At 38.2% G+C, this 13,923-nt stretch overlaps 1 protein-coding gene across 1 annotated transcript; it reads right to left on the bottom strand.

The window, feature by feature from the left end:
- Positions 1-401: 401 nt before the first annotated feature.
- LOC145009936 (uncharacterized) lies at positions 402-737 on the bottom strand. The gene has a single exon (XM_078968548.1). It carries the CDS (start codon positions 735-737, stop codon positions 402-404), a length of 336 nt encoding a protein of 111 aa, XP_078824674.1.
- Between the last annotated feature and the right edge of the window lie 13,186 nt (positions 738-13,923).

Raw genomic sequence — 13,923 nt, forward strand, 5'->3', positions numbered from 1 at the left:
AAACTCATCGAGTTGACTTTTCAGAACTTCTTATTAATTCTTCGTATTCACTTTCTTTGAGTAATATTTCTATCTCTTTCAGCATCGAAGTCATCTTTAAAGGCAACATTAGATTCGCTTGACTTGTCTTCTTTCCATTCTTCCATTAATTCTTCCGAAATTTCCATCAAGAAGGCCATGTCATCACTAAACTTAGAATGCTTCATGGATCGATCAACTCCAAAAGTTACTGAATCTTCTCCTAACCGAAGGGTAATTTTGGATTCTCTTATGTCCATGATGGCACTTGCGGTGTTTAGGAAAGATCTTCTAAGAATGATCGACACTTGATTGTCTTCTTCCATATCTAGCACTATGAAATCTGCGGGAAATAAAACTTATGAACTTTCACCAATAGGTCCTCACATATCCCCCCTTGGAAATGTCACCGTCTTGTTCGCTAGATGAATTTCCATTCGAATCGGTCTCGGCTCCGGAAGGTTCAACTTCTTAAAGAATGAATATGGCATAAGGTTCACACTCTCCCCCGAATCAGCCAATGCATAAGTAGTAGCTAAGTTCCCGAATTGGCATGACAAAGTCAAACTACCCGGGTTACCCATCTTCTTTTGCAAATTCTTCCATATTGTGGCTGAATAATTCTCATTAAGAACCACCTTGGATACCTCCTCCATCTTCTTCCTATTTGTGAGTAGATCCTTTAAGAATTTGGCATACTTAGGCATTTGTGCAACCATATCGATGAAAGGAATGTTAAATTGAAGGGCTTTGATGTGCTCCAGGAACTTTTGATAGTCTTCATTCTGCTTATCTTTTCTATCTCATCCTGGGAATGGCAATGGAGGCTGATACAATTTAATCGGAGGATTATTTTTCTGTTTAGACGGAGAACTCATTAAGTTCTTCTCTGGAGTTCGTTGAGTTGCTTCGACTTCTTGCGTTTTCAGGTTTTATTTATCTTCCTCTTGCACCTATTTAGGATCTTCATCTGGGATCGGGGTCAGAGGAGTAACTATCTTTTCATTCTCAGTCGTCACGATGTTTATATGTGAGCCTCTCGAATTTTTCTCGGTATTGCTAGGAAGTCCTCCCGGTGTTCTCTCGTTGATATGTTTTGCAAGTTGCCCTAATTGTTTTTTAATTTTAAGTACAGAGGCTTACTGACTTCTCATTAACGCTTGTTGCTCTTTTATTATTGCTTGTTGTTCTCGTATCGCTGCATCGGTTTCATTGTGTCTTTTCTCGGATGCAGCTACGAATTGTAACGTCCGTAGATCCGGGCTAGTCAATTTAGAGATAACAGGGGTCGAAAATGACTTTTCGACAAAATATTATTTAGAATAAATAATTTGAACAAAGTTTTAGTATATGTCACAAGGTGTCCGTACATATAAAGAACGCCGAAATCCGAGTTATAACGAAGAAGTTATGACTCATCGAAGTTTCGCGACGGAACCGGCACGGCACCGGGAAGCGTAAAAAGTGAATTTACAATAGAGTGATATTTAGCCTTAGTGATCTAAACAAAAGTCGTACAATATGTTAAACTGAGAAAATACATAAAAAGAACGCCCAAATCTGACTTCGTATGAAGAAGTTATGATTTTTCTATGATTCGGCTTAGTAGTGTACAGCTCGAAACTCGAATTTTAGTTCGAGCGGTTTTTGGCTTATGCGACCTAAATGAGAGTTGAAGATCTCATTAATAGGAACTCAACGGTAAAATGACAGACGAAAATGGATTCCGTATGAAGGAGTTACAAATTCTTCGCGGTCATTTAACAGTCTAAACGCCTCGTAATGTTAAATTTAAGATCGGTCGAGAATTTGCCGACGGAGTCAAAATGAAAGTTGTAGATATTATTTTTACCTACGCGTGGATATAAAGAACGTCAAAAATGGAGGTCATATGTGAAAGTTATGAATTTTAGAAGTCGGAAGTGTGCTGTGCGAAAATGGGTGATGTGGCACAATCTTGGCCATTGCTTTCTCCCCAAGTCTTGCCACTAGATGGTGACATGTGGCACCAAGTTCAGCCATTTTCACCCTATAAATACCACCTCTCCCACTGTCATTTTCTTCACACCTTTCCCATTCTTTCTTCTCTTTACTCTCTCTCTCTAGAACCTCTCTCTAGCCCCGAAATCCCCGGAAAAGCCTAGGGAACCTCCCTAGCACGAGGCGGAAGCCCCGGAGTGCTCGGCGGCTCCGAGAAGAAGAGCTTTTCGGCTCGAAAACGCTGCTCCAAGCAAATCTTAGTTTTCTATAAAACGCGTTGTAAGTGAGCGATGCCTACGCTATTTTTAATATAGTTTTTATTTAATTATATTAACGTTATTAAGAACATATAATAAATACTTGGGCTATTATTATGGGTTATATAAGTATTTTTTTAACGCTTATATAATAGTAATAATAGCTAGACTATTAATTAGTTTTGACGAATAATAGAGTAAAATCTATTGGTGATAATACTAGGTTTCGTCGAAGGAAATTATTTTAAAGTAAACAAAGCGCTGTCCGAGTACCGAATCACCACCTTCTCAGGTGAGTGCATGGTCCCTTTCATCTTACACATAGATATGAAGTATTTATTATATAATTTACGTGTTGTGAGTGTATGGTCCCTTTCAGCTTACACATAGATATGAAGTATTTATTATATAATTTACGTGTTGTGAGTGCATAGTTCCCTTTCATCTTACACACAAATATGAAGTATTTATTATATAATTTACGTGTTATGAGTGCATAGTTCCCTTTCATCTTACACATAGATATGAAGTATTTTAATATAAATTACGTGTTGTGTGTGCACATTGTCTGAATACTTGCTGTCTATGCTGTGTGAAAGATTTTTATACATGTTTCAAATGATTTAAACTGTATATGTATTTTATATTTACAAAATGTGTTGGGTAAAACATGGGTAGATGAAATAGTTGTTTTGTGATAACACGATGGGAGACATCAGTGTTGTCAGTGATCCAGTCATCTAGTGGAGTATAGATGACGACTATGGACAATACTAGACGGTCCAGTGGAACGATAGCAGGTTCGTAACATGTAGGTATTTTTGAACTGAGTCTGTTCACTACGTATCTTTGAACTGAGTGTGTTCACTAGGTATTTTGAACTAAGTGTGTCACTAGTTACTTTTGAACTAAGTGTTTACCAGATGTTTCGAACTACGTGTTCACCAGATATATTCTATAAGCCTTGGTAATGATGGACTTCGTGTCGATTCCTTAGGATGATCCTTAGGAATAAATAAATGAGGAATAACTGACTCTTAGGGTAGATCCTTAAGACTAAAGAAGATAATGGGGATGGGTAATTGGGTTGATTGTTTGATTGTTTAAATATAATAATTATATTATTGTGGGTTGAAAACCCTATGTACTCACCAGGTTTCCCAACCTGACCCACTAAGTTTATTTATATTACAGGTGTTGATACGAAGTCACTTTACACTGAGAGATTTAAAGAGATGTAGATCACTAGTGTAAATAAATGTAAGTTTTGTTTATGCTTATGTTCCTGTATTGACGATGACATCCCAAACGTTTTAAAATGAATAAAGTACGTTTCTTCGGAAATGTTTTAATAATGTATTTATCATGTTTTTCTGGGAACAAATTCCGCAACATTTTTATTAAAAGAAGAACTCTGATTTTTATAAAGCATAAACAAAATCGGTCTTTTCTGGCCGTGAAAATGGGGATGTCACAGTTGGTATCAGAGCATTAGTTTAAGCGAACTAGGAATATGGATTTATTTCTAGACTTAAACTTAGAATGCTAAGCGATGATTGTGAGGTGTGAGAACTAGCTTAATTTAGGAATGATGCCTAAATTACTTTTATGTGCTAAATGATTTGTTATGCTATAGTTTGATCGGATCTATGGTCTGTTGCCGACCGGATCTGGAAACCTTATGTGTTTAGGATTCTAAACGTACTAATACGATATTAGAACTAGCATATAAACGTTTCGGAGCGATAAGGATGATTTAAACGTCAATCCTATGTAAGGGTCTAGATTCACCTTATTCGGTGTATAGATCAAGATGGCAAGGACCCGTAGCGGAAACGTGAATGCAAATGAGAATAGGCACCAACCCCCAGTGGTTCAGCAAATACCTATTGTAGAAGAAGTTGCACCTGAGCCAGTCACCATGGCTGGAGTTCAAGCCATGATTCGGGTTATGCTAGCTGAACAAAGGGAAGAAATGAGGCGGATGTTGAATAGGGACGAACCTACTATGCCCACTGAGCAACCCGAGCTGATTCCCGAGCAATCGGAGGAAGGGAACTACAGCCGCCAAGTGAGTCAAGTGGGGACTCAAGGTGATCAAAGGGATGGCCCGGAGAGGAGAAACGACAAGGATGGGAGAATGTACAAGAATTTCTTGGGTGCGAAACCACCAAGTCTCTCAGGAAGCCCAATGCCTGTTGAGATTATGGATTGGATCTCCGAGATGGAGATGGTGTTTGAGAGCTGTGACTGTAGCGAGAAACAGAAGACCGTCTTTGCTGTAAGACAACTGAAAACTGGAGTTTTGAGCTGGTGGAAGCTATTGGAAGATACGATGCCACGAGGAGAAGCCTTAAGGATGTCATGGGAAGAGTTCTTGGAACAGTTGAAAATGCAGTACTGCTCAGAGATAGATCTGATAGACCTAAACAACGAGTTTCAGAACCTGAAGAAAGGGAAAATGAGTGTTGATGAGTATGCCACCGCATTCACCGAGAGGATGAAGCTATTCCCCTACTTGGTGCCTACTAAACTCTCCAAGATTGATAGCTTTGCTAACGGATTACCCACTGACTTTGGCCCAATGGTCAAAATGGCAACTACCTTGAAAACAACTGTTAGGGCAGCTAAGAATGAAGAGGCCCAGATAAGGGAAAAAGGTCTAGAAAAAGATAAGGCAGGAGAGAAGCAGAAGTTTGATTCAAGGTCCAAAAAGGAGAGAAAATTCTTGAAGCCTGGAGGAGGAGGTGAAGCAAGATGGTGTGATAAATGCAAGAAGAAACACTTTGGAAAATGCAGTGAAGAGGTGACATGTTTCAAGTGTGGAAAGTCTGGGCATTACGCCAATGAGTGTACATCCAACAAGAGGTTGTGTTATGATTGTAAAGAAGGGGGCATCTTTCAAGGAATTGCCCAAAGAAAAATAAAGTAGCAAGACCAGAAACGCCACCGAGGCCAAGGGCATTCCACATGATCCTCGACGAAGCAGAAAACCATGCGAGGAACCAAGGATGAGGAATTCATACCCGAAGATCAAGCTATGAGGTAGCCAAAGAGATAGAACCATATGATGTAGCCTATTAGAGGCATAGTCTAGGGTGAACTTGAACACCTATGTAATAGTTTCAAGAAATAATAAAATCTTCGTTTTGTTATCTGGTGTGTTAAACTGTTATGTGATTTTCTTGAATGGTGACTTGGAAAACTGCAAGACAATACTTGGGACGAGTATGCATAGGTGTGAAAGGTAGTAGATGCATATACTACCGGAAGCACAGGACTCATGCTTGGATCAGGGAAAGTCACAAGGTTACCAAGAAGCTAGTAATTGATTTCGTTTTATTCAAGTATGTCGTTACCATTGTTTCGGTAATGACTAAGAAAATTGTTGTTATCCCGACCCTAGTGGTCATATCACATTGAGTCCGACTACGATGAATAGGTTACGTGGTTCAGAGAACCAAGTTTGATGTAGCGTCCGACTTAAACCAAACGATTAAAATCAAAGTGATCAATAGAAGTATCACGCTCGTTGTTAAAAAAAGTTGGTAGCTAGAAATGCTACATGTTAAAATGTGATTATATCACATTAGACCATGAAGGAAGGCATATTTCATTCCAGAATTTGACTCTAAGAGACCTGAGTCTAAGCGTTGTTACGTACGATAATAGGTCATTAGAATATGACACCTCAATCAATTGTAGCAATCAAATTAACTTGTCCTAAGAAGAAGAAGGTGTCTTTGATAAAGAATGAGCTTGTGACTCGAAGGTCATGACTGAAAGTCTAACGAGCAGGTGCAAGACCAAGCACCGCCTGCAATCAAGGAGTCCAAGAGTTGGATACCCGTTCGAAGCAACATAGAAATTACAGTTACTACCTAGGACGAAGAGATAATGTATGGAGTCATTATACTGCCCTGTTTCGTTCATGATTCCGGGACGTAATCATACTAAGGGGGAGATAATTGTAACGCCCGTAGATCCAGGCTAGTCAATTTAGAGATAATAGGGGTCGAAAATGACTTTTCGACAGAATATTATTTAGAATAAATAATTTGAACCAAGTTGTAGTATATGTCACAAGGTGTCCGTACATATAAAGAACGCCGAAATCCGAGTTATAACGAAGAAATGACTCGTCGAAGTTTCGCGACGGAACCGGCACGACACCGGGAAGCGTAAAAAGTGAATTTACATTAGAGCGAGATTTAGCCTTAGTGATCTAAATGAAAGTCGTATAATATGTTAAACCAAGAAAATACATAAAAAGAACGCCCAAATCTAACTTCGTATGAAGAAGTTATGATTTTTCTAAGATTCGGCTTAGGAGTGTACAACCCGAAACTCGAATTTTAGTTCGAGCGGTTTTTGGCTTATGCAACCTAAATGAGAGTTGAAGATCTCATTAATAGGAACTCAACAGTAAAAAGACAGACGAAAACGGATTATGTATGAAGGAGTTACGAATTCTTCGCGGTCATTTAACAGTCTAAACGCCTCGTATTGTTAAATTTAAGATCGGTCGATAATTAGCCAACGGAGTCAAAATGAAAGTTGTAGATATTATTTTTACCTACGTGTGGATATAAAGAACGTCAAAAACGGAGGTCGTATGTGAAAGTTACGAATTTTAGAAGTCGGAAGTGTGCTGTGCGAAAATGGGTGATGTGGCATAATCTTGGCCATTGCTTTCTCCCCAAGTCTTGCCTAGATGGTGACATGTGGCACCAAGTTCAGCCATTTTCACCCTATAAATACCACCTCTCCCACTGTCATTTTCTTCACACCTTTCCCATTCTTTCTTCTCTTTACTCTCTCTCTCTAGAACCTCTCTCTAGCCCCGAAATCCCCGGAAAAGCCTAGGGAACCTCCCTAGCACGAGGCGGAAGCCCCGGAGTGCTCGGCGGCTCCGAGAAGAAGAGCTTTTCGGCTCGAAAACGCTGCTCCAAGCAAATCTTAGTTTTCTATAAAACGCGTTGTAAGTGAGCGATGCCTACGCTATTTTTAATATAGTTTTTATTTAATTATATTAACGTTATTAAGAACATATAATAAATACTTGGGCTATTATTATGGGTTATATAAGTATTTTTTTAACGCTTATATAATAGTAATAATAGCTAGACTATTAATTAGTTTCGGCGAATAATAGAGTAAAATCTATTGGTGATAATACTAGGTTTCGTCGAAGGAAATTATTTTAAAGTAAACGAAGCGCTGTCCGAGTACCAAGTCACCACCTTCTCAGGTGAGTGCATGGTCCCTTTCATCTTACACATAGATATGAAGTATTTATTATATAATTTACGTGTTGTGAGTGTATGGTCCCTTTCAGCTTACACATAGATATGAAGTATTTATTATATAATTTACGTGTTGTGAGTGCATAGTTCCCTTTCATCTTACACATAGATATGAAGTATTTATTATATAATTTACGTGTTATGAGTGCATAGTTCCCTTTCATCTTACACATAGATATGAAGTATTTTAATATAAATTACGTGTTGTGTGTGCATATTGTCTGAATACTTGCTGTCTATGCTGTGTGAAAGATTTTTATACATGTTTTAAATGATTTAAACTGTATATGTATTTTATATCTACAAAATGTGTTGGGTAAAACATGGGTAGATGAAATAGTTGTTTTGTGATAACACGATGGGAGACATCAGTGTTGTCAGTGATCCAGTCATCTAGTGGAGTATAGATGACGACTATGGACAATACTAGACGGTCCAGTGGAACGATAGCAGGTTCGTAACATGTAGGTATTTTTGAACTAGGTGCTCATTAGATATTTTTGAACTGAGTGTGTTCACTACATATCTTTGAACTAAGTGTGTTCACTAGGTATTTTGAACTAAGTGTGTTCACTAGTTACTTTTGAACTAAGTGTTTACCAGATGTTTCGGACTACGTGTTCACCAGATATATTCTATAAGCCTTGGTAATGATGGACTTCGTGTCGATTCCTTAGGATGATCCTTAGGAATAAATAAACGAGGAATAGCTGACTCTTAGGGTAGATCCTTAAGACTAAAGAAGATAATGGGGATGGGTAATTGGGTTGATTGTTTGATTGTTTAAATATAATAATTATATTATTGTGGGTTGAAAACCCTATGTACTCACCAGGTTTCCCAACCTGACCCACTAAGTTTATTTATATTACAGGTGTTGATACGAAGTCACTTTACACTAAGAGATTTAAAGAGATGTAGATCACTAGTGTAAATAAATGTAAGTTTTGTTTATGCTTATGTTACTGTATTGACGATGACATCCCAAACGTTTTAAAATGAATAAAGTACGTTTCTTCGGAAATGTTTTAATAACGTATTTATCATGTTTTTCTGGGAACAAATTCCGCAACATTTTTATTAAAAGAAGAACTCTGATTTGTATAAAGCATAAACAAAATCGGTCTTTTCTGGCCGTGAAAATGGGGATGTCACACGAATCGTGTAAGCATGTCTTCAGAGTCCATTTTCTTCTCTTTCACCAGTTCCTTCTTTTGATGGAAACGTCTTGTCTTTTGCCTATATTTCTCCTCATTTACCTTCTTATACTCATCATATGGTCGTCACTCCTTTTTCGGTTTTCTCCAATCGTCATCAAATCTGTCGCCACTCAAATAACAAACTTGTGCTTTTTGGTTCCCATTCTCGTAAAGGTCACAATCTTTAGCAAGGTGGGGGCCACCATAGTTATCACACCCTACCTGGATGGCATGGATGGATTGATTCGTCTTTGTCATCCTTCGGTCCATGCTCTCCAATTTAGCCATCACTACTGCTGCCATATTATCGGAAACTGAGTTCGCCACTCCTCAAGTTGAGTCATTCCTTGGGTTATAATATTCTTTAGAGTGCTTAGAGAATTGTTCAATTAGCTTCTTTATAACCGCGAGTGACTTCTTCGTGGGTGGTCCTTGGGAGTCAAGGAGATGACTAGTTGTCACGTTCACTCCATCATAGAAAATGAAAACTTCTTGCTGAATGTTTAGGTCATTGTGGGGGCAGTTCCTTAAAAAGCCTTTGTATCTTTCCTACACCTCATAAAGTGACTCACCTACTTGTTGTTTGAAGTTTGCAATGGATTTTTCAACTTTTCTATTTTTGAGGGAGGGGAAAATTGATCAATGAATTATTCTTGCATCTTAGCACATGTCGTGATGGATCCTAGAGGGAGTGATTTTAGCAAATATTTCGCGGCTCCCTTAAACATAACTGGTAGCATACGAAGCAAAACAGTCTCGCGAGGCACATTAGGGATTTTGAAGTAGTCGACAATGTCGTTGACCTTGTCGATATGCTTGTATGCGTCTTTGTGATCTTTCCTGTATAATGGGATGTCCTTGAGTTGGTCGAGTATCTGACCTTTCAACTCAAAGTTAGTAGTTGCTGGAATTGCAGGTTGCATGAGTCCTGACCCGGTAACATCACACATCCTTTTCTTGTATTCGCCCATAGGTATATCTGCGATGTTGGCCATTTCTTCTTTTGGTTCGGGTTCACCTTCTTCTTCAAATTCGAGTGTTTCTTGCTCGAAATCTGACACCTTCTTGTCCTTACCGCTTGATTCTCCAATTTCCTTTTCCTTCTTTTTGCGAATAATCGATTCCAGATCTTCCATGGGTGGCACCAATGTACAGCTGGATCCTCGGGTCATAAACTTCCTAAAATAAAACAGAAAAACACGTGTAAAACGAATAAAACGAAACTGAAAGCGCGGCCAACTCATCGTGTTAAGTAATGGACTCGACAAGTTGAACGCAAAAAGAAAAAAAAAAACTAAAAACGAAAATTAGAACAAAAAAATAATAACTTTATGCAAGATAAATCTCACACAAAGGATCGATAACACTGGTAATTAAAATAACTATTAGAACCGTTTCCTGACAACGATGCCAAAAACTTGATACATGTGAAATAGTACTAGTTTTAATCCTACTAATTTTAACACAAAATAAATAGACGGAAGGCATTGTACCTATCGATTAGCAATATAGTTCAAGTAAGTAAGGTATCGAACGCAGGGAACGGTAATAATTGAAATAACTACTAGAATTACCTAAATAAAAACAAGTAATAAAAGAGGGTTTTCTCTAGTTTTGTAAGACTAGAAACTTAAGTAAGCAAAATAATACTAAAAAACAGACAATTAACAACTAAAGAGAATTAAAGATAACTAGATTCAATGATAAAAGAGACTTGTAACACCTGATTCCCGGTAGGCATTTAAATTAAGCATTTATGTATTTTCTCCGGGACTCGACAAGTTGGTGGCCCAACTCGTTGAGTAGGGTCGTGATCTGCGGGAATTTTAATTGACCTACTCGATGAGTCGGGAGACTGACTCGGCGAGTAGGTGCTGTTTGAGGGAAACCCTAAATCTGAGGGTTTGCACCCTATTTAAACAACTTAACGCAGCCTCCCTTGTCCCTATCTCTCCCAAGAAGCTGTATATCGAAACCCTAACCGTTTCTGTGTGATCCAAGGCTATTTTGGTGCTTTTGGGTGGCTTATGAAGCTTGAAAGGAAGGAAGAAGCTTGGGAATTCGAGTTGGGGCTTGTAAATCTAGAGATCTTATTCCATCTTCAGCTCAATCAAGATAAATGCCCCCTGTTTTGGTCTTCCATTTGGTTTTTTTATCTTTAGGGCTTAGATTTTGGGTGCATTTAGGGTTTCCCAAGCCATTTTCGGATTTGTGAAGTGATTCATGGGGTTCTACTTTCATATCTGAGTCATTGGAGGGGTCTCATGGCATAAAGGTGCCAACTTTATATCCATGAGAGCCCCATGCACGTTGTAGAGCACCTTTTATGGATTTTTGAGCCAAAAACCCCATGCATGTGCACCAAGTTTGGAACTTCACGTATAAAATGGACATTAGGAGGCCAAGTCTATGGTTTTAATGTGTTAAGACCCATTTAAATCGGCTGTATAGTAAGGGTCAAGCAGGGACTCGACGAGTTGTTCTTGGAACTCGGTGAGCCAATGTGTATTGACCACCAAATCCTTTCTGTGGATGGACCAATTATTTAGAAATAAAGTCTCGTAGATGCTTAGACACGTAAAGGGACCTGGGAATCGTGGGAATCGGCGAGTGTATGAACAGCCTTGGCAAGTCCAAGGCAATCTCCCAACCGTTGAAGATGGACTCAACAAGTTGTTCATACAACTCGGCGAGTCATAGACTGGACACGTTTTTATAAGGGAGATGAATTTGCCGATTTGAAGGAAGAACTCGGCGATTTGGATGAGATGGTCCAGATTGTTTGAATGAAGGAGAAATCGGAGAGTTCTTGCTAGACTCGACGAGTGGAGTTGGGGTTGGATCATGTTAGCGGTGCATGGACTCGACAAGTTGGTAGACCAACTCGGCGAGTCAGGTCAACTAGGTGTTGACTTTGACTGGTTATGGTTTCGACCCTGGCTAGGGTCATATGTTCTGTTTGATGACTTGAGGATTGTCATATAGGGATTGAGGAGACGAGGAGAGTCGATCTTCGCGCAGAGGACGGTTTAGTCACTACACGACATCGAGGTGAGTTACCTTCCAGTATGGGTGGGTCTAAGGCCACAATGCTGACCCACCAATAGGGGTATTTAGTAGATAATTGTCTTTGTGATAATTGTCTTGGTTTGTTTATGTTATTTGTTCATGATATATGCCTGCGTGATATGATATATGTGTCAGTGGTAATGACAGGGAACAGTCTTTCATTGGCGTAGGTCGTTAGGACAAAGGGGTAGGTCAGTACCCCGATATGCCTTACTGTATGTTTATATTTTGCTATTGTATGCTAGTAGTAATGGGGTGAAATAGTCCCCAGTTACCGGTTGAAAGATACCGATGACAGTTACCGGTTGAAAGATACCGATGGTGGTTACCGGTTGAAAGATACCGATGGCAGTTACCGGTTGAAAGATACCGACGGTATTATACGGTATGCGGTATGATGGGGGAACTCACTAAGCTTTATGCTTACAGTTTTTGGTTTTGGTTTCAGGTACCTCTTCATCGAAGGTGAAGGAGCCGATGGTGTAGCAGCGCATCACACACACATGGTTTCGACTTTGGGTTTCTGGGATTGTACTCTGATTTTTCATTACTTTTGATGTTATGGTTTTGAGACATGACACTACGGTTTTATGTATTGACATAGTTTTTTCAATATCTTGATAAGTTATTTTATAAACCACTTATTAAAAATGAAATATTTGGCCTTGATTTTTCGGATGTTACAAGACTTTTGTTTAGATTCGATTCACTTATTCCTATGGTTGATTTCAGGGAAAGTGCAATGGATTAATATATCAATGGCTACCGATTTCTAATGTGATTAGGTTCATGTTCACTATTACTAATAATATAGCAAACAAGTTAATTGAAACAGTGACCAATTGATTAAACTAACAAGTTTCCTAGTGTTCAGTTTGGATCAAGTAAGACTTGCAATATTAGTTAATGAAATTTGTCAATTCAATCAACTCATATGTGGTTATTCATCACGCATGCTCACACATTAACTTATTTATTTTCTAGTTAAACCTAGGTTCATATTTATTAATACTAGTCATACAATATTGTTTTCACAAAACTATATGATTCAAGCAATTAAGAAAATGTTCATGGCACTCAATAAACTTGATTATTAATAAAAAATAATTATCATTAACACATAAGGGTCTTTAACAAGCTTAGCAAGATAATTCACCAAATCAAATTAATTCAAGGCATTCAATCAAACCATATTCATAAGATTATCTAGTCTAAATAGAAGTAAAAAGCTTTTAGCTCGTATCTACAAAAAATAGCATCCTAAAATCAAAATCTAATGATTCAAATATGGTTCATACAAAATATTAAGAAAAGAGTAATGTTTGTTTGCCTCTGATCTCTTCTAAATTGACTTCTAGGTTGAATTCTCGAAAATAAAAGTTCGAAGAACCCTTCTGGTCTTCAATAGTCGACGAAAGTCTCCAAAATGTGTTAGGGTTTTGGGAATAAATGATTTATATACAGATTCCAAAATTTTGCACCAACTCGTCGAGTTTTTAGACCCAACTCGACGAGTTTCTCACTTAATACGCGTGTACGGAAAGACATTGTTGAATCACGAACCTTCTGACTAACTCGTCGAGTTTTTCTTCTTTTAAGTCTTCTTTCACCAAACTTCAATTTCCAAGCTTCCAATTGCTTCCGCTTCCTTTTTCACCCGAGCATGTCTTTAAAGCTGAAAATGTAATTTTAACATAATTAAGTACCTTTTGTTCATAAATCGAGACAAAAACAACCAAAAAGTATTAAGATATTATATGAAATATATGATTAAATATGCACATATCAGTTATCTCCTATCTGGCCTCATCAACAGGATGCTTAATGTCAATCAACATGAGCATCAACATCTCATGGAGTAAGTAGTTGGCGTTGAAGAAAATATGCAGAGCTAGCTTCAACTAGCTCAACTCTGAAGATGTTGCACCGGAGGAATGATACTCTGATCTTTTTCAAAGGAACAAATTAGTTCAGGTCACTATTGAGAGAGAAGAACATGCATAAGTAATGTTAGTAGTATAATGTACAATGTATACTTATTTGGAAAAATAAAAGTTAAAAATAATTTTTGGAACAAAAGGTCATAGGAAATTA

The sequence above is a fragment of the Lactuca saligna genome, chromosome 8 (genome assembly GCF_052625555.1).
Source record: "Lactuca saligna cultivar CGN05327 chromosome 8, ASM5262555v1, whole genome shotgun sequence".
NCBI classification, from domain to species: Eukaryota; Viridiplantae; Streptophyta; class Magnoliopsida; order Asterales; family Asteraceae; genus Lactuca; species Lactuca saligna.